The sequence below is a fragment of the Botrytis fragariae genome (genome assembly GCF_013461495.1).
Source record: "Botrytis fragariae strain BVB16 chromosome Unknown tig00000101, whole genome shotgun sequence".
Lineage (NCBI taxonomy): Eukaryota > Fungi > Ascomycota > Leotiomycetes > Helotiales > Sclerotiniaceae > Botrytis > Botrytis fragariae.
The window spans coordinates 1,343,226-1,368,105 of NW_023500996.1; the positions used below are offsets into that span (position 1 = coordinate 1,343,226).

Below are 24,880 nucleotides of genomic sequence, written 5' to 3' on the forward strand. Positions count from 1 at the left end.
GTTACAACTAACAGTAATACTCAGGTATAATATCAACTACCTATGATCCTATTTTCACATCTGAAACTTTCCTCTTTAAATCTGTCTATTTTTTCTATCTATGCAAGATCTCTACAGTTCGTGAAACTTAACTACCATACATTGTTCTAGTATCTGCATATCATCTTGCATTTACGCCTTCCGAGTATAATGGCTGAAACATCGAACCATCATCAATCTATTGGAGAACCCGAAGACCCACTCGAATCATCCTCACGAGAAAGAGATCAATGGGAATCTACTGAACTTTCAGAATTGGAACACATCAGGCAGAATTATACTCGCGCCTCGTCTACTCATGCATTGGGTCCTGGTAGTACAGCACCCAATGGATTTTTTGGTCAATTGGCCTTTAATGTCTCGAAGTTTTGGAGACACCAAGTCAGTGTGACCGTTGACCATGTTACATGTAGAGATCATCTCGGTATGTATCCTTTTATCCGTTTTCTTAATATGGTTCACACAATCTATCAATGACAAGGTATATTACCTATTGTAGAATCCGGCGTTCAGGGCCGAAATACTTCTATTAGCTGGGAGTTTATTTTCATCCATCTTCTTCCAGTCCTCTCTGCATCAAGTTTTCTGTCAGAATTCTTTTATTGAGCCTTGGCATTCTGTACTGTCTCTACCCAGTAGTTCTTGCTTCCGTATAGTAATAATCGTCTGCTCTACATGTTTCCCGGTTAGCGTTTCGTAGACGAACTTATTGGCTAATTCTATCAGCTCTCGAACGCACTTTCTTAGCATATCTCAGAACCTCACTAGCCTTGTCAATGTTAGGCGTATCAATTGCGCAACTATTGTATGTTTTCTATGCAGCTTAATCATACCGCGATCATTTTATTGATACATATCCAGCCGGTTACAGCATTCCCCCACACCGAATCCATTGATAGGGTTCTTCGTACTTGGGAAACCTCTGGCTTGTATATGTCAAGGTGCTGCAATAACAACTTTATTGGTAGGAAGTATCAGAAGTTGGAGACATCAAAATGCTATTGTGAGGGGCAAAGCTCTTTCAGGAGGATTTGAAATCATTATCATCGGAGCTGGATTCTTCTTTGTGAGTAAAACTTCAACAGTATTGTCGTTGAGTGAGCGTTACTAACTAGAATTAGATTTTCCTAGCGTTCCTAGTGCTCTTGATTGCTGTGGACATCATAAAAGAACATTTGAAGTCCGATTAAGTGGCGATGTTCATTAGCTGACCTTTGAACTATCGAAATGTGATGGACAAATGACCTCTACTTCGGACTCTCCGGATTATTATTTCCTTGGAGCAAACCATTATAAGTCTGCCCATCTGACTTCGGTTTATCGGGGGAATCGGGGAGGTATATATTAACAGCCAAGAACATCCCGCTGTTGCACGTGCTTGAACTATACTGGGAGGAGAGGAGTATGGCTGATTCTGCTCTTAGGCACTAACTGCCGAACAACGGGAGTTAGATGAGCATAAAGTTAATGCTATTACACATGGGAAACTGTTCATGGGAAATTATTGATGGATAATTTCAATCTGCATATGTAGCAAAATAGCACAAGCTGCGGGGCATTTATAATATGCCCGGAGGTTGTGATGAGAATACCTGCATCCGGATGAGCAGTGTTTTCGGCACGGCGTTCCTTTTCTAACGATGTTTATACAAGGGAAGAAGTAGCGAACCATAACACAGAATAGAGACCCATTCCTTGATATGACAGCTCTCGCAGCACTTTGACTCATGAATTCGTCAAGCCTACTTTGCCAGCAAGCAAGTGTATGAATATTGGATTGCCATTGATACATTGCGGGTAATTTGAGTAATATTTTGTTATTGTTGTCTTGCGATTTCGCCTGGGGCATGGCTGACATCAATTCGGGACACTCCAATTGTTTTGCCCAAACAATCAAGTAATGATCTGACAGGATGTATCCCCAGCTACAACTATGCTATGGAAACAAATGCGATGGGTTTGTAACAGCCACTACTATCACCACTACCATCACCACTACCATCACCACTACCATCACCGCTACCATCACCACTACCATCACCACTACCATCACCGCTACCATCACCACTACCATCACCACTACCATCACCACTACCATCACCACTACCACCCACACCACCACCCACACCACCACCACTACCATATAACAACAACAATCACCAAAGACTAGGAAAGTATCGAAGAATCACGTGATCTATCATCACATGCATCTCGCACCCCAAGTTGGTTGCTATTGACATTTGTTGACATCCAATGATCTTCTCCATTGTCTCTTATCTTGGCGGCGATCTGTGTACGCCTCTACCTCCCTCCCTCCCTCCCTCCCTCCCTACCTAGGTATGCTCGAGGTATGTACCTGGTAATAATATATACTCCAAAGTACTGAGGCAGTGAGCCTTCAACTCAAGAGCCTTCACTCAAGTTTTACATCATCAATTATACTTTTTCTCGTTTGGACTTCTCTGACTTTTCTGACTTTTCTGCAATTTCTGACTTCTCCGACCAATTTTCTTCTGTTCCATATTGATCTATCTCTCGAGACTCTACGTAGTTACTTTTATTGATTTACTTACTCTTTTCATATCTTTCCTTTCTCTTTTCACTCGTACCATACCATATCGATTCGCAATCCCGATTTATTATTCATACCGTATTTCCCCCCTTTCTTTTCTTTTCTTTTCTAGCAAAACTCATTGCAGCTGGAAGACCGGTATTCATTGATCAGCAATAACCGCACTATTGGGGACGAAACACGCATTAGATACGCATTAGATAAATTGCGTAATAATCCCTTACCTTTCCCTTGTACCATACTTGAACAAAATCATAATTATTTGATAACGACTTGGTAAGGATCCGAAATCGCACACAAGCAAGCAAGAAATCTCCCAAAAATCGCGAGACACAAGAACAATACAATCAGAACCACAAGATATTGAAGGGAGGGGCGTCATCTCGAAATCATCGGGTACCACGCCACATTTCATTCCTACACTTCACGCTGTGCGATTACAAATACTTCAATAAATCCGCCCACTCTTTTCTCCCGTCCTTTCTTCTTCCAACAACATACTGGTAAAGCGACAGACAGAGAGAAAAGAGTTCACACTCTCTAAATCCTTCACAGATGGCGTGGTCAAAGTCAACGCGCATTCTGGTCATGCTATTGATCGATGCGGTATTTTTCATCGTAGAATTGGGTGTCGGTTTATGGGTTGGATCATTGGCATTAATGGCAGATGCCTTTCACATGGTGAGTAGCTGAGAAAAGGGTAAGAAGTGTATTGATACTAACATCTACATAGCTGAACGATATTATCTCTCTCGCGGTTGGACTTTGGGCTGTTAAAGCTGCGCGAAGAAATACCACGGATAAATATTCTTTTGGAGTAAGTCGTCGCACAATATACCCCAACCTTTACCGAACGGAAAGCTACATTACCAAGGCTGGAAACTAACAACGTATTTAGTTTTTAAGAGCAGAAATCCTTGGCGCCTTTTTCAACGCCGTCTTCCTTATTGCGCTTTGCGTATCCATTGTTCTCGAAGCTGTCGGACGTTTCTTCGATCCACCTGAGATTAGTGAGCCAAAACTTATACTTGTTGTTGGATCGTTGGGATTGGCATCGAATCTGGCTGGATTCTTCGTATTAGGTGGACATGGTCACTCTCATGGCCCAGGGGATGGACATTCTCATGATGAAATCGCCGATGCGGAAGAAGGACATGCGCATAGTCACAGTCATGCCCACGAAAGCAACTACGAAACATATAGAGATGAGGTCAACGAAGAAAGTGGAAATGCAGGCGAGGTTTTCCCCGAAGCTGTTGTAGCAAAAGCTACCGCCAAACGACAAGTACAATTTACCAAACCCGATGAAGATGCTTCGACAGCTCGCGATAGCAGCAGTATCATGACTAGATCGCCCAGCAGAAGTTCCAAACAACACTCTCATCGAAGACGAACGAGCAAGTCTCAATTCTCTAGTTTGGATAATCTAAGCATTCACCCGGCAAGTTTCCGTCAAGACATCATCGCTGCAAGCAAGACACAATTGGATGGAATTGAAAGCGAGGATTCCAGTGAACCAGATGACGACACCCATGCCAGATCCGGACCAGCACCAACTGAAAATAGTCCTCTTCTTTCGCACAACCACGACCATCACGCAGATACTCATGCTCATAGCCATGATCACGACAACGACGGCCATCATCATGAACATCGTTCGAGTCGCCAATCGAAGCATGCGGCGCATAATCACAACAACAAATCCAAGAAGAAGTCTGGTGGTCATGGTCACAACCATGATGATATGGGAATGAATGCTATGATCCTTCACGTTATTGGTGATGCTCTTGGAAATGTTGGAGTTATAGTCACTGCTTTGATCATCTGGTTGACTAACTGGCCTGGTCGTTTATATGCTGATCCTGCTGTATCACTCTTCATTACCATCATTATTCTCCGGTCTTGCATTCCATTGACCAAGGCTACCGCTCAAATCTTACTACAAGCTACACCAGATTCGATTGACGTCGCACTTATCAAAGAAGATATCGAAAATTTCGAGGCTGTGAAGGGCTGCCATCATGTCCACATTTGGCAACTTAGCGATTCCCAACTTGTTGCATCCATGCATATACAAGTTGCCTTTCCCATAGGGGAAGATGGCGGGGAAAAATACATGCAATTGGCAAAGGAGATTCGAGAATGCTTACACGGCCACGGTATCCACAGCGCGACTCTTCAACCCGAATTTTGTCTTGATAAAGATCATGACCATATCTTTGATGGTTCAGTCGGATTAGATGGACAAGTTCAAACCAAATGTGGGATGGAGGATGACGATTCATGTTTACTCGAATGTATCGATAATTGCAAGGGAAAGGGATGTTGTTCGACACAGGCAGTAGAGCCTCAACATGACCATTCAGACCATGATGGTCACTCTCATTAGATTTCTTTTAATATTTCCTTTGTTACGTATCTCTCGTCCCAACGAATCAGATACTCGCTTTTCGTGTACCTTTTAACTTGACTTGTTTCTTCTGTGGCATTGCAAATGGCATTTTGGGACGAATCGGGAGTGAAACGTACATACATATTTAGTCGATTGACTTGAGCCTTAATGATTGGTGCGAGAATTGCGATATGGCGTTTGGGGCAGGTCAATTGACTTATTTTTGCTGGGGAGAGATAAGAAAAGGTAGGAAGCAAATGGATATATCATCTATTTTTTCAGTACAAGACACGAGTGAAGACTCTTACAAGCGAGCTTCCTCGAATGAGAAATTTTGGTCGGAATAAGTTTCGGAGGATCGATGGGAGGGACATTTTTTAATGGTGTCGAAAAATAATAGGCGGAAGAGAAAACCTTTGTACAGTACATGTGAGTAGTAGGGTAAAAAAGTTTCTTGGGTGGTTGTTGGGTTGGGGTAGGTGATACGATATGATACGTTGGAGATGGAGATGGGGTCGATGAGCAATACAATTGATGATTTTATAGACCTTGGGATTTATGTGCAGTGCAGTCAATATAGTCCATCGTTGCCGATTCTGAATATTTTTGTATCGTTTTAGTGAAGGGAGTGGAGTGGAGTGAGTAGAGTGGAATGCCAATTCATTGAAAGAGGTTAAAATGGAGATAGCTTCTCACATCCCTCGTTGTCCTACAGGAGGCTGTTGAGTTGAGTAAGGCTGCTTGTGCTCGTGCTTGTGCTCGTACTATTCAAGAACTGTCGGTGGGTATGTGATGACTTTGTGTTGGGTTATAGGGTGAATAGAGGTGACGATTCATGGAAATTGAGATGGGAAGATGGAGAGCTATCTTCTTTTGGGAAGGGGTGGCGTTGGGGAGGAGTTTGAGAGTTGGAGTTGGGAGTCCTTGAGTGGTTGGGGTTGCGGGTTTTGAGTGGATGGGCTTGGAAATAGTAGTGATGATGATGATGGTAATGGTAATGGTGATGGTGACGTGTATCGGCTTGTACTTTCAGTAGAGTTATTGTTATTGTCGTTACTGTGATGGAGATCACTTGTGAATCGTCTCGTCTTGCCACTTTTGTCACTTTTCTCCCTCGCTTTCTTCTTCCTTCCGTTTTCTTTTCATTGTTCTTTATTTTTATTTTTATATCCTATCATCTATTATATAAAGATATATTATGTTTGACTTGAAAAAAGGAATGGAATAGAATAAAATAAAATAAAATAAAATAAAATAAAATAAAATAAAATAAAATAAAATAAAATAAAATAAAATAAAATAAAATAAAATAAAATAAAATAAAATAAAATAAAATAAAATAAAATAAAATAAAATAAAATAAAATAAAATAAAATAAAATAAAATAAAATAAAATAAAATAAAATAAAATAAAATAAAATAAAATAAAATAAAATAAAATAAAATAAAATAAAATAAAATAAAATAAAATAAAATAAAATAAAATAAAATAAAATAAAATAAAATAAAATAAAATAAAATAAAATAAAATAAAATAAAATAAAATAAAATAAAATAAAATAAAATAAAATAAAATAAAGTAAAGCAAAATAAAGCAAAGTAAAGTAAAGTAAAGTAAAGTAAAGCAAAGTAAAGTAAAGTAAAGTAGAGAAAAGAAACTATTCCAAATTTGATATTTCATTCTCGATATATTATTCTTAAGTTAGATTCTCTCTCCCTTTTCCAACCTGCTGCTGTTTGCGATATCTTATGTTGTTTTTTATAACGAAGAAGCCAGGGGATAGGAGGTATTTTATACGTAGTGGAATTGGGAAGCTTAGGAGGGATTTGAGAGGGACTGGGGAGATCGCGTGGAATTAGTAGGATTGATGGACTGGATGGAGGAGGTTTGTGACAAGCTTCTGCGAGGGTTTGGAATGAGCTGGGCGGGGTGAGATAGAGGGATTGAGGCTATATCTCATCATCTCAGTTTCGGAATTGTTGAATTTGTCTATTGTACTCTCTTGTTGTAGTATATCTTTCATCTGTATGATGAGTGGTGGGTATTTTAGGGAATGTTTGTGGAGATGAGTATATAACACTGCGTTCCTCTTTCCTCCCCCCTTTTCCTTCCTTCTCGGGAATAGGGATGGAGTTCAAATCTAGCGCTGCTGTATGAGATTGAACTTGAGAGTACTGGTTGATTTTAGCTTGAAAGGGGAGGCCGTAGAGAAATTAGTGAATGAGTGGTATAGAGATGAATCTTCGTAGGAGTTGGGGGGAACGAGGTAGATAGGAGTTAATATTGTTATTTAGAAGGATTGTTGTCAGTTTCTCGATGATCCATCACTCCTGATTCTATATTGATTGCTACGTTCGTTATTTTCACTACCGTTCTTATAACTCTTCACTCATATACCACCTTTAAGAACCAAGAAAGTAACTTCTTTTATCCTCTCAACCTAGACTTCACATTGTATCTGTCTCATCAACGAAAAAAACTTCCATTGGCCAGAAGTGCCACATCATTCTCTTTTTGAAGTGGCGATCGGAGATTCTCTGTACATGTTGTAAAGAGAAGAGAGATATTATAATGGGGTAGTCCCGTGGAAAAGATAAGAAGAATATGTAGACAAGGGACGCATGGTATTCGAAGTGTATGGAGAGCGAGCAAGTACAAGGTAGGATGATGGAGAGTTGTACCATTTCACACAACTTGGTCATGAGAGTCTTTTGGGATCGAGGTATATAAACTTCTTCCTTTAGGTCATTGAATCATTAGATATGGAATCGTTCTTGATGAGCTTCTGTCAGGTGGTGAGTACTGATGGTATTTGAGAAACCTCATAAGTAGGGAGAGAAAAACTGGAAGACTTTTGTCGAGTTTGAACTTTGTTTTATCGGTATTTTTCGAATTCAATATCATCTCAAAGGAGTCTCCTTTAACAACGGAATATACAACATCTATTGTTACCGTCATACTTCTTGCCGCCTTCACAATTTCTTATATTGTTTTCATTGTCCATTCCACGGATATTTACCATACAAATAGCTTCTTCATCTTTCCATCTGTCTTCACCTTCCTCCATTACATTATGTATACGGAACGTGTATTTCCGTTCTAAGGATTCCACCATCTTTGAATCGCTTGGGCGCCTAGACACTCCGTCTGATATCTTTATGCTTTATGCTTTATTTCTTTGGAGATGGAGTAGTAAGTATATACTATAGATGATAATTAGTCATAACTGAAAGGTCAAACGGGCTTATGAAATTACAATGAATGGTGTAGTGTGGTGAATAAGCGCGAACAAATGAGTGTAAAGGAAAGAAGGAGAGGCTAAGATGATGTGAGAAAGACTTTCCTGGGCCTGAGTATAAAAGAACAAGTTAGGAGATAGATATCTTTCCATGAAAACTAGATATTCTGAATTCCATAACAACTAAGGGGTAGAGTCCGCACTCAAGAGCCAGTGAGTGTACTAAATATTTCAAGGGTTTCTATAATCGTCTGGTCACGGTTCAAGCCCGATTCTCGTCGTCGGAAGGACATCATCATTATGCTGCTTGATCAATATATGCATCAACAACCAATACCGTTAACGATGATACTGTTTTGGGTTCTAACAAAACAACCCATTTTTGAGCTCCGAGCTTGTGCCATTATTCCTTTTCGCATTGAGATGCCACACAAGCTTTAGATCGACAAATTGCTGGAGAACTACACCTCATGGATGATCTTGAGAGATTCCTGAACGCTTTATTTTGTTCCAGATAGACTTTGCACGGGGCACTATACTCTCGAGAAGAACGGCGTTGTATATGGAACTGATAAGCTTATGGACATCAGGAGAATACAAGGCAACGGCTGCTTTTACTCTAGCTTTTGCTGATATTCTATATGTATAAATACTGATAGTTCGTTATATCTAGCGGTTCATTGTCTATGAAACTATCTCGGAGCGAGACAACAAAAGGGGATGTAAGGAATAACTGAAAGAGTTTTGTCTATTATGACTGGGTTTCAATGGTATGATCGTTAGTGTGCACCACGTAGTTGATAGATGCATTATTTTTGTTGTCTCTTCTACCATGATACCCACCGCTGCTACTGGAGCTTCTATTTACATTATCAACCCATCCATAATTACTCGTTCTTACTGCCATTATACTTGAATGTCCACACGAAATCATCTTCCCATAATAAGTCAAAAGCCTTAGTCCTTTCACCTAGAATTGGCTTTCAGGTATCAACAGTCTTTGCTCTCTCCGTCTCAACCCCTTTTAGTGCAGTACCTTCTTGAGCTACATATATTGATCTGCAGCTTTTAAATCCGTCTCCTTTCTTATATATCCAAGAAATCTAGATTATTTAGCTTCACTCCTCACAGAAGATAAAAAAGTTTAAAACGTGCCCTCTATTTTCAACCGAGATTTCAACTTCTTCATCCGACAACGTTGCTCGCTATAGAATGTCGCCATACCCTCTGCTCATCCAAAGTCTAGTCTCAATTACAATCATTGGTTGGCGAAAGAAGCTTGCGGATATCCTATTCATCCTATTCATCCAAAGATCGATTTTCACAAAGAAGGAGTGTGAATTGTAGACATTGGCACCAGAACCGGATAAACATAATCATACATACATTTACTTCTTCCTTGAACTTGAACCGATCTCTTAGCCAGAATAAACCTCCTCAAGCCCAACAAAGATCCAACCCTCAATCAACTCGACAGCTTTGATATTCCAGCCGCTCAATACTCTCCGAAAGAATGTCTTTCAGAAAATGCGGACTTAGGTACCCACGATACTTTCAAGCCGTTTCCATAGGATATCCCAGGAACCTACGATGTGGTCCATGTAAGATTCGACGTGTGCCATTGCGATGTCAATGACGAGGATACGGAAGGTTTCCTTACAAACCTCATTTCATTGCTGACTGAGTAAGCATCGATCGAGAAAAAACACTAGACGTGTACAAAATCTGCCCAGAGCTAGAGGATTTCTGCAGGGGCTTGAAGTTATCATCTATAAGACAAAAGTTAGGCATTCAGAGACGTCGAAACCTTCGGTTGCTGTGGCTATTGCTAGACTACAAAGGAAATAGATCAAACCAAAGCTCACCATAATATAGTACACAGTACATACAAGTGCACATACCACTCCGAGTCTTAATCCCCATAGTACCACACAACACAGCCAGCCAGATCAAAAGTCATCCATCCAGAACCCTACGAAAAGCACCATCTGAATCCCGAATTTGATTGCGTGCACCCATATACCACAAGGAAAAGACCCAAACAATCAGGTGCTCTGAGCTCATAACCATCTATTAGAATATGCACATCCTCTCCCGACCCCCAACTCCACGACAGAGAAAGAAGCGGATCTCACAACTCCATAAGTCTGTTGAACTTGATCGATCGATCGACCGACCAATCACTGAAACAAACAGACAAAATGCCCAGAGAATCTCTCGCTCGCTTGCTCGCGAGCGACACTCTATGAATATGTACACCTACTACATATGTGTTATTGTGTTAGTCCAGCGACGTCTTGAATCTTGAATCTTGAATCTTGATAGAGATAGAGATCCATAGAGTGCGCCGCGAAGTCCTGGTAATAATACCGATACTGATACTACTACATAAGGAAAAGCAAAGCAAACAATGTAATCCCAATCTAACCTAATCTTTATCCAGAAGTGAAGTGAACATCATGTACACACACACACACATACATACTTATGAGACTCCGAAAGTATTTGTAAAGTACCCACCTACCTCCTTCGATAATCATACATCTCCAGAGCCAATCCATACGCATCAAGACCCCTCATTTCCAGCCCAATTCCTTAAATACAGTCACAACCAAATCCTACTCATAATCAAACTATACACAAAATTCGAGTCGAGAAGGATAACAAACTTAATGCAGCTCAGTCAAGATATCTAGGTATCTAAGTATCTATCCTCCGTCATCTTAAGGCATATACCTAGTACGTACGTACACATCAACTACACTTTTACCTATAATACAATACAAAAGACCAGTTCCATCCATCTCATCTAAAGATAGACATACATACAGACAAGCAGACAAACAAACAGACAAAAAAACAAACAAGACCAATCCCCCAAGACATAGATAAATACCTACCTATACCTACCCACACACATATATACATACACACAAACTCCAATACCAGAAACCAAAACCAAAACCGAATTCTTCCCAGGCGGCCCCAGAAGCTCCGATAATAAGGTTAAATCATGCTTATAATATAATATAATATAATATAACACAATACAATATATTCAAGCACCACCTAGATAGGTATTTATTCATCAGAACAAACTTCTTCTTCATTTGAAATCCTCCTATATGTATAACATTAAGAAAATGAATGAAAATAAGGGAATCAACTATAATTACTTATATCCATCACCATCATCCACCTTCTCCCAAACCCAACATTCATACACCTCCTAGGTTACAGACCCAAAATCTATTCTCCACCTCCTGTTCATCCTCCTATTCCACCTCCAGTAATCAATCAATCAATCAATCCTAAAATTACAATAAGAAAAACAACGCACAACACACAGCACACAGCACACAACATACAACACACAACACATCCATCTACAACCAAACCAAATCAAAATTAACAGCAAAGAAGTATTATTAACAAGTTTAACTTATACGGAGTAAGGATGGAATTACTAATCCCTCCCCTTCCCCTTTCTCTCACCCTCACCCTCACCCTCCTATTCATTCATTCACTCATCCTCTTCGAATCCAACTCGATCCGATCCAATCCAACTCAATCCAATCCAATAAAAATCCACCAAGACGCAACCAGGATTTCAATCAAGTTACTTATTCGCTTCACCCACAAAGGGTTCGCAACGCCATGCAATGCTTAACAACATAACCTCTCTTCCTCCATCTACCCCATACGCTTTCTCCTCCCTTCAGAATTTTCCGTATTAAAATATCTATATGCATCCCATCCATACATGAACTCATTCCTTTTTTTGTTTGACCTCAAGTCAAGTCCGAGAGACCCATTCGTTACTCATCATCACCCATCCATCCATCCATTATCTACCCGTACCGACCATACCCACGAGTGAAACAAATCTCTACGTGTCCCTAGCTATACCCACGAAATGCATACCATCTACCACCATTTCTATCGTTCCAGTGGCTTCTCCAACCCCCACAAGCCCACGTACTTCAAGAATGTACTCGATACATCTCAACATCTCAACTCCTTTAATCAGCTCTCTTTCCATTTGGTACTCCAATTGGACTCTTCGCTCCACTTCCACTTGGGGTTCTCTTTCCATTAACCTCCAATCCTCTCTTCTCTAACCTCTTCTCCATTTCTTGATTTCTATAAATCTCCTCCAACTTCTGTTCTGGAATTGTCAAACAATTAATTCCCAAGTAATCACAAATACTCGTAACAACCAACCAAGCCCATCTAAAGTAAACCACCAAAGCAAAAATAAAGTATGCTCTTAGGTACCATAATTCCACTCCTACGCTAACAGCTGGTAAACCAAATCGAGGTAGATTACCAAGGATAGCACCACCGACAAGTGGTGTAAGCATAACAGTCCAGTAAGGAAATGGTTGTCTTGTGAGATGTGCTAGAATGATCTTTGTCGTCATTCTTCCAAAGACAAAACTCATTGTAAGACAGAAAAGTACCAAACGATTTTCTTCCATGAGTGTTGAATATGGAGAGAAAAGCCAAGCGCCAATACTGAAAGTGAATACAGCCATAGGAGTCCATTCAAGGAAAACCGGTAAGACAGGTAAGTTATCCCTTCTTCTGGCTTTGATTACGTTTATAACGCAGAAAGGAACATGAATACCGAATAATGAGACAACGAGAATGGGAACCCATAAATCTCTAACGGAGTATGAACCAAAAAATTCATGATATCCGAGGAAATAATGGTGACCGACTAAATCCGTAATTCGATGTGTCCAAATCTCTGGTCCATAGTAACCACTCAAGATCATAATCGTGCAAGCCAAGATTAATCCCTCAGTTGGTCCATTGAAAATTCCCAAGTATAATGTATGGGTATGGTATGTTTCCCAAGTCGAAAAGAACATAGGTAAACAAGGAATCAATGCGGTAAAGATTCCAGCTCTGGATGTACCTAGACCCATAGCAGCTGTTTCGCATAGAGATGCAAGTGTACAATTCAAAGAATCGATACCGTGGTCGAATAATTCACCGAGACCGCTGGATGTTCCTGTTCTTCGAGCTTGTTTTCCATCTACATTATCCATTGTTGAATACATCCATAATCCGAAGGCGAAACTGTAATATAACCATGATGGTCCCTATAAATCTAATTAGCTTTTGTAATTTGCTCTGCAGGTTTGCAAATCAATGGATAGGAAAGAATTTAAACAATGCAGAAAGAAATGAGAAGAGTAGACGTAGAAATAGAGAACTTACAGGTCCCACCAAATCCGGCATGAAAATTTCCAAACAGATAACATTACTCAGGATGAAAAAGAATCCCAATAATGTAACCATATTTGGTGCCAACCATAACGGTAATAATTCGACGAAGCCATTCCACTATATTGAAAAATGTTAGTCTGTTTCTTCTTTCTTCTTTATGGGGGCAAGCCCCCAAACCCCCATTGCTCGCTGCGCTCGAGGTCATCCTGTAAAATCGTTTGCCGGATGGTGTATGGGAGAAGAGAAAAGCCTCGATAGCAATTCTCCCATTATTCTTAATAGCTTTCACTGCTTTCCGGGCCCACCTGGCAAGTCCCAAACTCCCGTCCTCGCAGCACTCCAATCGTATACAACTCTTCGGCAGTTCATATACGCCATACAACAAATCTGTTCTAGGCGTGTGCTAGAGACCCCCCAAGCCCCAAAGATAATAATGAAGAGAAAGGCCACCTACGTAATGCTTCAGAATATAATTCGAAATCAAACTCTTATCCACACTCGAATATTTATACGATTTCAAATGCACGAGTGCTTCTTCCGACACGCATTCATGCGCTGCTTCTTCTATTTTGGTGCATGTATGTTAGCTTGTATTCTTGCGTTTCCAATATTGTCAATTTTTGGACGTGAGAGTTCAATCTGCGAAGAAATCTCATTCAATGCCATGCCATGCCATGCCACACTGTATTCTCTACTCCTCTCCTCTCTACTCCTCTCCCATTACCTCCCCCTCATTCTCAAACTCAAACCCCACCCCAAACCCAACAGGAGAAGAAAATCAAAAGAAGAAGAATCAGAAAAAAAAAATCACTCACTCTTATTCGGCGCCATACCCAGCCCCATTCCCCTCTCCTTGGGCGTCTTAGGCGTCGTAACCGGCAAAGGCAATTCCCCGTCTTCGTCTCGATAACCAATCGCCGACGCCGTGTTCACCGCCAGCAACTTATCAATCTTTTCGCGAATTTTCAATCGAGGTGGGTGGAATGCGCTTCCGACCCTCGCGACCTTGGGGTGAGGTTGAGTATTTATGGGAGTGGATTTTTAGCGCGTAGAGTGGTGAGATGAGACGAGATGAGATGGGGATGGGATATCAGGCTGAATGAATGAGCTGCGGAGGAGGCCGATGCTATGCGTAAATGGTGTAATGTGTAATGTGTAATGTGTAATGTGTAATGTGTAGTGTATTGTGTGATGAGATGTGAGTCGTCAATCTGTTGTTAATTGCTCATCGTCGATATTCTCTCGTGTGTTGTATGAATGGAGAATGTCTCGAGTGAAGTAAGTACTCCGCGAAGTGCAATCGAAGTCAATCCAAAAACCAAGAGGGATGGATCAAGAAAAGTAGAAAAAAGTAGAAAACTTCCAGAAACAAAATTAAATCAAATCAATCAAATCTTCACAAGCCAAAAGTTGGGAAGCTAGCTAGCTACCTATGATTACTAGTTGCTTTCTATTCTTTCTAGGGGGGAAGGATAAAAGAGGCTAACCTAACAGATCTACCACATCAAAATTTTAAAGTTGTCGGGTCAGGGGCTCGAGGCTAATCATCATAGGACACTCACTCAAGTACAGTACCAAGTAATGGATGATTGATTCCAAAGCTTCTACTCTCTAATTGGAAGCTCTTCTAGAAGATTTATCTACTCCGTAATATCAATTGACCAGGTATACAAATGAATTCCACGTCAGCTCTTTTCTTTCTTCTCTTTCCTTCTTCTTCTTCCCTTCTACCCTTCTCTTAGCAAATCAATCGCTTAATCTGGAGATATCTATCAAGCGGTAAAGATACAGACAGCACCACTAGCAATTCTACTCCATTCATCTCCATATTATATACAACACCTACATACATACATACATACATACATACATAGTACACATAGTGAAAAAGCATTCGTCTCTCATGTGATAGTTACGTATTGGGTAGGTGATCAATCCAAACCTACACACATACACATACACACACATACACACATACGTATAACACTTACGAAGCCTTTCTTCACACTCACTCCTGAGTCTGAGTGAGAATTATATATATATCTATAATACCTACCTGCTACCTACCTATCTACCTACCTACCTACCTACCTACCAGGTAGTCACTCACCTATAATATCTACCACAAAAGACAATTCTCATCTACCCGCTCTAACTAAACTCCCACTCATCAATTCCCTTCCTCCTTCACTACCATCGGTATCTAAATATCACTTGACCATAATTTTCTTTCCTTCTTTCCTTCCTTCTTTCTTTCTTTCACATGTCAATGCATTTATCTACAGAGTACCGCTATCCATCTATCCACTCACCACCCATCCATCCATACCCACCTACCGTCAAATCAAGAAATAGGGGCACGGGTTAAAAAGTACCGACCCGATCGACCGCCGTTTCCCATCTTCTTTTGATCGTCTAGTCTAGGTCTTCCTAGTAGGTCTACCTGCGAGCCCAGGTCTAACCAATCACATCTTTCAATTCCACATTCAACCATTGGTACTCTATCGCAAATAACAAACATCATGCATATCTTTTTCCTTTCTCTCATTTCATCTACACAGTACAAAGTACATAACGTTCATGGATAGATAACACAACGAAACGAACTTATTCCATCTACATTACACTACCTACACTGCACAGTTTCAAATTAAATCAAAATATATTGCATCAAGATTACCGGTACATCTCAACGATATCAAATCGAGTCATGGAACAGTAAGTATGGTGAAAAAGTTTTGCTTCTATTTCGTAGCCAGAAGTATAGCTCTTGTTTATCTAAATCTGAAAGATCTAGACCCTTCCTTCAACGCTTTTCAACAGTCCCCTTCATTACCATATTAATTCAACCCGAACTTCGCTATTCACTTAAGCAAGTAATCTAGCTAAAGCTCTCTCCATTAAGCTCATCCATGTTTGTATCCAGGATGTCAGACATTGTAATATGTATGTGCAAGAAGCAGAAACCAACTCGACGCTCAAAATCCTCAAAACAGGAAGAAGAGGAAGCCGAAAACAGAACGCACACTTAAATGATCGCTAAAGTTTCAAAAACTCCGAGGTACCACGTTCGAGAATGTTTCGTTGTGCAATGGAGATCATCGATATCAATGTCAAATATCATACGATATGAGATGATATGATATGAAGCCATATCTCACAAACCAAACAAACCGACCCATTAATCCACTTCACCAATACCATCTCCGTCCATCAAAGAAGCGGTCAATTTACATTACCAAAGCAAACCCCGCAAAGAGACCTGTGAAGACAACCGCCAAACCATATGATTTTCCAAAATCCATAGTCATCTGAGCACCACTCTTAGGAGTAGATGTTGCAGATGATCCACCCAATCCTGTATATGCAACGCCGTTCGTGCTGGAAGCTCCTGCTGTACCAGTTGCGCTTTGAGTGGTGCTAGAGGTGGTATTGATACGGGTTGGGTTTTGGGCTCCGCATGGATTATCATCTCGGCATGCTGCTTGACAGGTGTTGTTTCCGTTGCATGCAATGACGCAATTGGTGGCGTATTGGGTACAGATGAAGTATGGGAGGGTCAAGGAGTATTCAGATGCGTTTGGAGAGAGACCATTGCCGCAAATGCATGCGTAGTCGAGGGTATCCTGATTGTGAGTTAGACGGATTTACTTTTGAGGTTGGGGAAGGGGAAGATAGGAGTGGGAATGTATATACTTACGGGATCACAAGTGTTGGTAGTAGTGGTGGAGCTACCGGCACCGTTTTGCAAGCAAAGTGATGGACATGTTTGTGTTTGTGATTGACACCAGCTTTCTAAGAGTGGAGGGTTAGTATATTTCTAGGTTACAGGATAGTAAAGTGGAGGAAGACTTACTACGAGTAGCCAACGCTACACTGTTTGGGTCGATGGTATATTGAGCAGTGGCAAAGCTAACAAGAGCTGTAGCAACGAAAGTTGTAGAGAAACGCATTTTGGAGTATGTGATGGTGAGTGAAGTTGAGGTAGAAGGTTGATAAATTATACTCTCGAATAAACTATCAATGAATATCCAAGGTCAGTTTTCCATCTCTCAAGATCTTTCTTCAGGAAATGAGATGTTGCTCAAGTTTAAAAGTGGTGGCGGGAGTGTTTTCGTTTGCCAGATTGGAATGTAACGAGGAATCAATGAATGTTTATTTACCTTGCAGAAAATGGGTTGTCCGGTGTGGTATGTGTGTTATTGGGAGGAGAGGAGAGGATTGAACGAATGAATTCTTGATATTCAATGTTATGAAAGACAAAAGCGAATGTGATTTCTCGAGGAGGATATAGTCAAGTAAAAAGGAGTACGGTAGATGGAAGATGGAGATGGAAGATGGAGATGGAGACGGAGGAGAAAGAGGAGAGGATCAATGTTTAATAAATTCAATTCAATATCAAAAATTGGCCGAGTGTTCACCTGCATCTGGTGAGTCCTTTCCTTCCCCCAACTCATCCAAAAGCGCCTCCATCTGCACCAAGATTGAGCTAGTATGGGATACCCCGTCATCGGGATTAAGCTTGATTTAGTTTAGTTTCTTCGATTTGAACCTATGAAATGCATGAAATGCATGAAATTGATGAAATTGGATTAAAACCCAAGAGATGTGAGGAAATTGTGGTAAATATGATTCCTTTGAGCATCAAGACATGTCTTCGTTAGCGTCCATTTATCAGCGGTATGGATGATGCAGGTAGCTTGATGGGGATTAGTTCCGACAGCTCCCTCCCCCACTAGTGAAGATAGATGCACAACTTTTCTTTCCGAAAGTTTCAAGGTTTCTTGTTACTATCTTGGGAGTTGAATTTGGTGATGGAAGGATCACGGTACGGGGGAACATACGATATGGTACTTCACACACGCAGCATTTGATGATTGAGAGAAGTCGAGAATGGATATGCTAGGTCATGTATGGATGGATGAATGTGTGGATGTATATACTTGAGTGTATTTATCTATGTATATATGTATGTATGTATGTATGGATGTATGTATTTGAGTGTATTTATCTATGTATGGATGTATATATGTGTATATATTTGAGTATTTATCTATGTATGTATATATGTATTCGAGTAGTTATCTATGTATGGATGTATATATTCGAGTCTATTTATCCATATCCATACACATGTACTCCTCTCCTCGTATTGACTAGACTAAAAGAACGAAATTGTGCATGAACGAGATATTAGGTAGATGTTAGGTAGATATTGAGACGATTCGCCTCTCTTGATCACATCTCGTTGGATTCTCATCACTTCTTCCTCTTCCCTTCACCCCACCCTTCATGATATAGACAACAAACTGTGAGCGCTTTCTTCATCTATTTATCTACGGAATACCTACATACATACGCATCCTACTTTAGCCACCTCGACCTCGACCTAGATCTAGATATCATATGACCACCTGCCCATGTATTCGTTGATCTTCATCTATGTCAATACAGGTGGGATGCTACCAGGCAGATATCGTAGATAATACATTCATTCGTTCGTTGATCTTCATTCAATATAAAGATGACACAAAACGGATGATCCGTTGAATCCGTTCTCTCCCCGCCTCCCTAAAAATACTTACTTTCTTTTTCCCCAGTAGACACTCTCCAACCAGTCGTTCTGCTCCATTCACTCCATCTCATGATTCTCATCGGACTTCCTCCAGCCACCCTCTCTATCCTCTATCCTTTATCCCGAAAGTCCGCTACGGTGCGGTACGAGCATCCAGTTGATCATTATGTTGTACGCATCAAATCCTTGCCCTGCATCTTTCTTTGCCAGCAACGTCTCACGAATGGATACTGAATAGTGGTACTTCGGAGTAACCTTTGATATCAAATCGCTCAGAGCGGCTCCACACTGACACTAATTTCACACCTCCAGCTTCTCCTCACTTGGAACTCTATCTAGATACTCCGTGCAGCATCTGTCAAACCAGACGGACCACCTGGTGTGATGTTGTGCGATGTGATATTATGAATGTCAAAGGTGGACTGACTGTTTTGATTCAACAAAGTAACGGACGGTTAGGTCAGATGTCTCGCTTGCATTTTCTTCTTCTTGTTTGATCATTATGATTACTATCGTTATGTGTGTTTGTATCATTCGTGTCTTGCGTATTCATCGTATTTATGGATAAGAATGTGTCGTATCTGAAGAATTATAAATCGAATACCCTGACCTGGGCATAACCTCCCCCATCTACCTATCCAATACTAATACTAATACTAATAACATCATAATGATAACACTCTCAATCGGCAACAACTTCTTCTTTCTCGCATCGCCACAATTCAACATATCAAGAATGTATGTAAGTCCTCGCAAAGAACAAAGCGGCAAGAGACTTTCTTCTTGACTTCGTTGCCTCTTGTTTTTAGAGTTGGGTTGGGGAAACAAGGATCCAGCCGTGAAAAGGATCATCGCTCGGCTCCTCTCACTAAGAACAATGGTCTGGTCGGGTCGGCCCAGGAAACCTCTAGTATCTTTTTTTGAACTAATTCTCAAAGTCAACTTCATTTTTTGGCCACTCGCATTATTAAATCTTTGGTTCTACACACAATTTATCACACTAGAATTATTATCACAGTGACACAAGCATAAGTAAAGCGGGAACGCACAGAGTGGCCCAGCCATTCCGATATTGATGGATGGAGTCCATTACTCCTCCTCATTCTAGCCATGGCAATCCATTAAATAATCCTAATTCTAATTCTAATTCTAATTCTAATTCGAATACCTCACCAACCTCCTCTACTAGACCCTCGAATCAAATCGTCACCAACACATCTCCTCCAGCCGCACAAAACTCAGACCCAAATGCCAACGAATCTCCCATAACCTCTCCAACTATCACCTCACCCAGTTCGATAATCTCCCCTCCTTACTGGCAACAATCGCACACACGCTCCATTTCCCACATCTCGATAGATTCGATTCATCCAAGCGGGATCACTCTGCAGGATAACACTGCAGATGGAGATGAGGATGATGCAAACGTAAATGGAAGAGGGAAGAATGAAGCTTGTTGGGCAAGAAGTGTAGTAATTGAAGATTATGTCGTTGTGAATGGGAGTGGAATTGGTGGGATAGGAGGAATTGCGGGGAAGGGACTAGGGAAGGGACTGGGAATCGGAGGGGGAATTGGCGCATTTGTGGTTTGGAATGTGAAGGTTGATACTTTGGAGGTTTGTGTGCTTTCTCTTTCTCTCTCGTTCTTATCTCGACATCATTTTTGTTCAACTCGGAGGTCATTTCAGAACAACGTAAATGGGTATTGTGATCAATGCTAACAGAGATGTGGAAACAGGGAACTCCAATAATAATCCGCAAACGCTACAGCGAATTTGCAGATCTACGAACGAAACTTCTTCGCACATTCCCTAATTCGGCGGGTACAATACCAGAATTACCAAGGAAAAGTGTTATATCGAAGTTTCGACCGAAGTTTTTGGAAAATAGGAGGAGTGGTTTACAATATTTTCTTAAGTGGGTGGTAACTCTCATATATTCCTAACCTTGAGGAGAATATGCGAGGAAGAGGAGAGGATGGGATTGTACGGGGAAGATATTGAGAGATACACGAGTTCGACTGGCTAACAATGAGGATTTATAGTTGTATATTACTCAATCCCGAATTTACGAGCTCGCCCGTTCTAAAGGAATTTCTATTCTCTTGAGTCGTGCCTCGAATAGGAGTCGACTAACAAGGTCGAGACAGGGCAACATTTTGTCATCTTACATTGAGAGAGGGGAGAGGAGAGGCGTTGAGCTTGACTAGGATGTTTATAATCATCCCTTTTGGCTATCGATATGGATTGGAGACCATATATGAGCGGGGAATTGTAGCTGTACATGTCTTTTTTTTTTTTTTTTTTTTCAAAAGTACATACATACACATTTAGTTTTTAGTTTTCTAATGAAATGGAGGACGTTGATACCCAGTTTTACTTGGGGAAGATGGGGTGGCTCATACACAGGGGAATCTTTGCTATGAAGCGTAGACAAGGATAATATACCTCTCTGTATTTCACGATTTCTGTGATACTGTAGACAATAAAGCATTTAGTTCGTGCTCCTGGGATGATATTCAATAGGAGTCGTTGAGGATGATCTGGGGGTAGAGTCTCGAGTAAGTGACATCAACGATCAATGCTCATCTAGGTGTTTATTCATTGGCATCTGAAGTTTTATTCATTACATACTATCACATACTTGTGTAGATTGTTATCTAGATCTATATATCCAGGTAGACTTCCCTTTCCTTTCACTTTGTGCATATAAGTTTCTAGGACTTGGTATATATGGTATGGTATCTATTTCACCCAAACTAATCTCTGAATATATGTATGTGTATATAGATATCACAACCCCATCTCTAATCCTCCTCTACGTGATTACACAGAGTATCTACCTACTCCAGCTTCGCCTCAACTCAACTCACCTCACCTCTTGATTTTGAGTGAAAAAGGAGGAAGGAGGAAGGAAAGAAGGAAAGAAGAAATTCCTACCTCGTATCTAGTATTTATCATATACAAAGCTACCTAGGCACCTCCTGATATACTACTAGGTAATCCAAAACTTTCTGGAAACCGGTGAGAATGAATATACGAGGACGTGCATGCATGTATGTAGATATTTATAAACTCACTTGTCTCGGGAGTACTTTGATCTTATCTTATCTTATCTTATCTCCAACCCTAGAGTGAAGGGTAGAAGAAAGAAAGAAAGAAGGAAGGATAATTAATCACCTACCCCACATTCATTCCATGTCAACGTCACGTTGCAGGTCACGTCATCTCGACTCGGCTGGGTGCTTCGATTACCTATCTATCTTTTGATCTTTTTATCTTTCTATCTTTCTATCTTTCTATCTTTCTAGATTGTGCTCTTCTATTGCCCCTCTTCCCTACGTTTGATTGATGTAATTTAGAGTGATAGTCCGCACTGCATTTACCGGAAACAAAGTCGGCAAGAAGAGATAAAGAGAGACTCGCAAAAGAAAAGAAATCATGGCTCTCCCTCCGAAATTCGCAGGTCAGAGATTCTTGGCTTCGGTGTCGGAGAACCCGGTGCAGGCATTGCATACGTTGGAATTGTATTTGGATTATGTTTGTCCGGTGTGTGTTTCCTTTTTCTGTTTCTTGGGTTTGGGTTTGGGTTTGTTTGTTTGTTTGTTTGTTCTTGATGGAAGAGGGGAGAGGGGAGAGGGGAGAGGGACAGTGGATGGGTTTGGGGTTGAAGGATGGATGTTGAGTATCATCTTCCAAGTGAAATGGGGCTAGGCTGAGTTGCACTGAACGGAGAGCGGTCTTGTTGATACTTCCAATCATCTACTTGATGTTTTCTCCGTCTTCCCAAAGCCTCAATTTCTTCTTTACAACACCCATTTGTTCTATATCTGCCTGTTGCTATGGTGGCTTCTATAGGGACTATTGTGGGGTTTCCGACTTGTGGGCAATTGATTTATCCAGTGGGAAATCAACTACGTTGGCTATGGTTGTGAATTAAGGAGATAAGGTGGTTCCGAATTGAGGGATGCTGTAGCTTATCTCTGTGGGATGGAGTTCTACTCATCGGCCACTCTTATATCGAATATCTCTTCATGACTCTCTACTTCCTATCTTCCCTTGCTTTAAGACTTCTCTCAAAACCATACTCAAATTACAAACTAACTCTCCTCCTCTTCGTAGTTCTCGGCAAAAATGTTCAACACAGTTTACACTTCTGTAATTCCCCTAATCAAACAAAAATACGTATCAAAAGTCCAAATTATCTTTCGTCAACAAATTCAACCATGGCATCCAAGTAGTACCTTAGTGCACGAAGCCGGTGTCGCTGGTATGCTTTATCTTTCACCTTCTCTCCCAAGTCCCCCTCCCCATAACTAATCTGTTCCACTTAGTCCTAACCCTCTCACCCGAAAAGTTCTATCCTTTCTCTGCCTCTCTCTTCAAACAACAAAATGATTTCTTCGACACAAACGTCGTTAACGAAACACGTAATGCAACATACAAACGTCTCGCGAAGATAGGAGGAGAAGCAGAAATCGATGAGGAGAAAATGTATGACCTGCTGAAAATTGATAATAAGCCAGGTCCAGATGGAAGTATGAATTCTGGAAATGGGGTTACGAATCAACTTAAGGTGTTGGTTAAGATGAATAGATTGGTGGGGATTCATGTTACGCCAACGGTTGTTGTGAGTATTTCTTTTTCTTGACTGGATGGTTTCATTTGTGGTTCTGTGTTTAGAGAAGCGGGAAAAGAGAGGGTGTTGGATAAAATATACTAATTTGAATCTAGTTCGATGGAGTTGTGGAAAACTCCATCAGCAGCTCCTTCACTGCTGATCAATGGGAAGAATGGTTGGACAAGAACGTCGCATAAGAGCATTGTCTTTCCCATGAACAGTCGAGCATGTCTCGCAGCTCGGATTCGGAAACTGGGGTCATGAAAATTGCGGGTTAGATGAAATAGTGCATGGCTGAGAGGAGCTCGAATTCTTGGATGCCCGCGGGTAACATCTTGCTCTTTCTTGCTAGAAATGAATCCAAAATCCTGTATTACTTTTATTTCTTGTGATTTTTTGATATGGATGAAGGTCATATTGCAGGTAGCGGGAGTGATCGTTCCCTAGTGATCATATAGCTAGTGAGGAAATGCTAACGACGAGAACACTTTTCCTACACCTGCTCTATAAATTTATCATTAAAACATATCCATTTCCGCGTGCTGTTGCGAGTGTTTACGTTGAAAGTGATGATGTGTGTATTCATATTTACATATCTGTGCCTCAGCCGGATAGAATGGAATGGAATGGTATGGAGATCTTATCTCATTGTGTATATTGTGCTATTGTATAGTTGTGAGCGTGAGAGTGTGAAGTGTTCAACCATATCCGTTTGGTACTTGGAGATTCGAGGAGTATAAGTACGATGGGAAATTCAGGCGTGGCGCGAGAGATATTGCGATTTGGGTGTGAGACGGATGGGTGGGTTGTACATAAAGGAGATTGAAGATGAAGGGGAGAGAAAGATCGTCGGGATCTTTGAGGGTGAGCTTGAGTTTGGGTTTGGTAAGATGGGCGGATAGTGAGATGGGGTCTTTCTTGGTAGTGATGTTGGATGTGTAAATATTGAGAGGATATACTTGTACGTCATGATATGCCTTTGTCAATATAGTCATATTGATGTGGATGTGATCCCAGAGATTAGATGGTATTACCGGATACCTAGATTGACACTTCGATTCGATTCGATGCAGAGATGTTAGGACACGTGCTTCTCAATTGGAATTCTTGAATGGATTCTTGGATATGTCGATTGAGAGTGAGTGAGTGGGGGAGACACAAATTGTCAGCTTACATCTATCTCTATATACCTGGGGTGTACTGCG

The 24,880-nt window shown here is 40.8% G+C and overlaps 6 protein-coding genes across 6 annotated transcripts; 4 read left to right on the top strand and 2 right to left on the bottom strand.

Moving 5' to 3' along the window:
* Positions 1-189: 189 nt before the first annotated feature.
* Positions 190-1,229, top strand: Bfra_009054 (uncharacterized protein; the record flags this gene model as incomplete). The annotated part of the gene is made up of 4 exons (XM_037339407.1): positions 190-463; positions 766-844; positions 901-1,105; positions 1,161-1,229. 4 exons carry the CDS (start codon positions 190-192, stop codon positions 1,227-1,229), a joined length of 627 nt encoding a protein of 208 aa, XP_037190973.1.
* Positions 1,230-3,166: 1,937 nt separating this feature from the next.
* Positions 3,167-5,000, top strand: Bfra_009055 (putative zinc cadmium resistance protein; the record flags this gene model as incomplete). Its single annotated transcript, XM_037339408.1, has 3 exons — positions 3,167-3,292; positions 3,345-3,428; positions 3,510-5,000. 3 exons carry the CDS (start codon positions 3,167-3,169, stop codon positions 4,998-5,000), a joined length of 1,701 nt encoding a protein of 566 aa, XP_037190974.1.
* Positions 5,001-12,264: 7,264 nt separating this feature from the next.
* On the bottom strand, positions 12,265-14,323 carry Bfra_009056 (putative cholinephosphotransferase 1 protein; the record flags this gene model as incomplete). Its single annotated transcript, XM_037339409.1, has 3 exons — positions 12,265-13,353; positions 13,935-14,044; positions 14,296-14,323. The coding sequence occupies 3 exons, from the start codon at positions 14,321-14,323 to the stop codon at positions 12,265-12,267; spliced, it is 1,227 nt and encodes a 408-aa protein (XP_037190975.1).
* Positions 14,324-16,710: 2,387 nt separating this feature from the next.
* Bfra_009057 (putative cdp-alcohol phosphatidyltransferase protein) lies at positions 16,711-17,433 on the bottom strand (the record flags this gene model as incomplete). The annotated part of the gene is made up of 3 exons (XM_037339410.1): positions 16,711-17,106; positions 17,181-17,275; positions 17,337-17,433. The coding sequence occupies 3 exons, from the start codon at positions 17,431-17,433 to the stop codon at positions 16,711-16,713; spliced, it is 588 nt and encodes a 195-aa protein (XP_037190976.1).
* Positions 17,434-20,134: 2,701 nt separating this feature from the next.
* Positions 20,135-21,264, top strand: Bfra_009058 (putative intermediate filament protein; the record flags this gene model as incomplete). The annotated part of the gene is made up of 3 exons (XM_037339411.1): positions 20,135-20,671; positions 20,794-20,979; positions 21,100-21,264. 3 exons carry the CDS (start codon positions 20,135-20,137, stop codon positions 21,262-21,264), a joined length of 888 nt encoding a protein of 295 aa, XP_037190977.1.
* Positions 21,265-22,495: 1,231 nt separating this feature from the next.
* On the top strand, positions 22,496-23,872 carry Bfra_009059 (uncharacterized protein; the record flags this gene model as incomplete). Its single annotated transcript, XM_037339412.1, has 4 exons — positions 22,496-22,603; positions 23,177-23,324; positions 23,389-23,684; positions 23,789-23,872. The coding sequence occupies 4 exons, from the start codon at positions 22,496-22,498 to the stop codon at positions 23,870-23,872; spliced, it is 636 nt and encodes a 211-aa protein (XP_037190978.1).
* Positions 23,873-24,880: the final 1,008 nt, after the last annotated feature.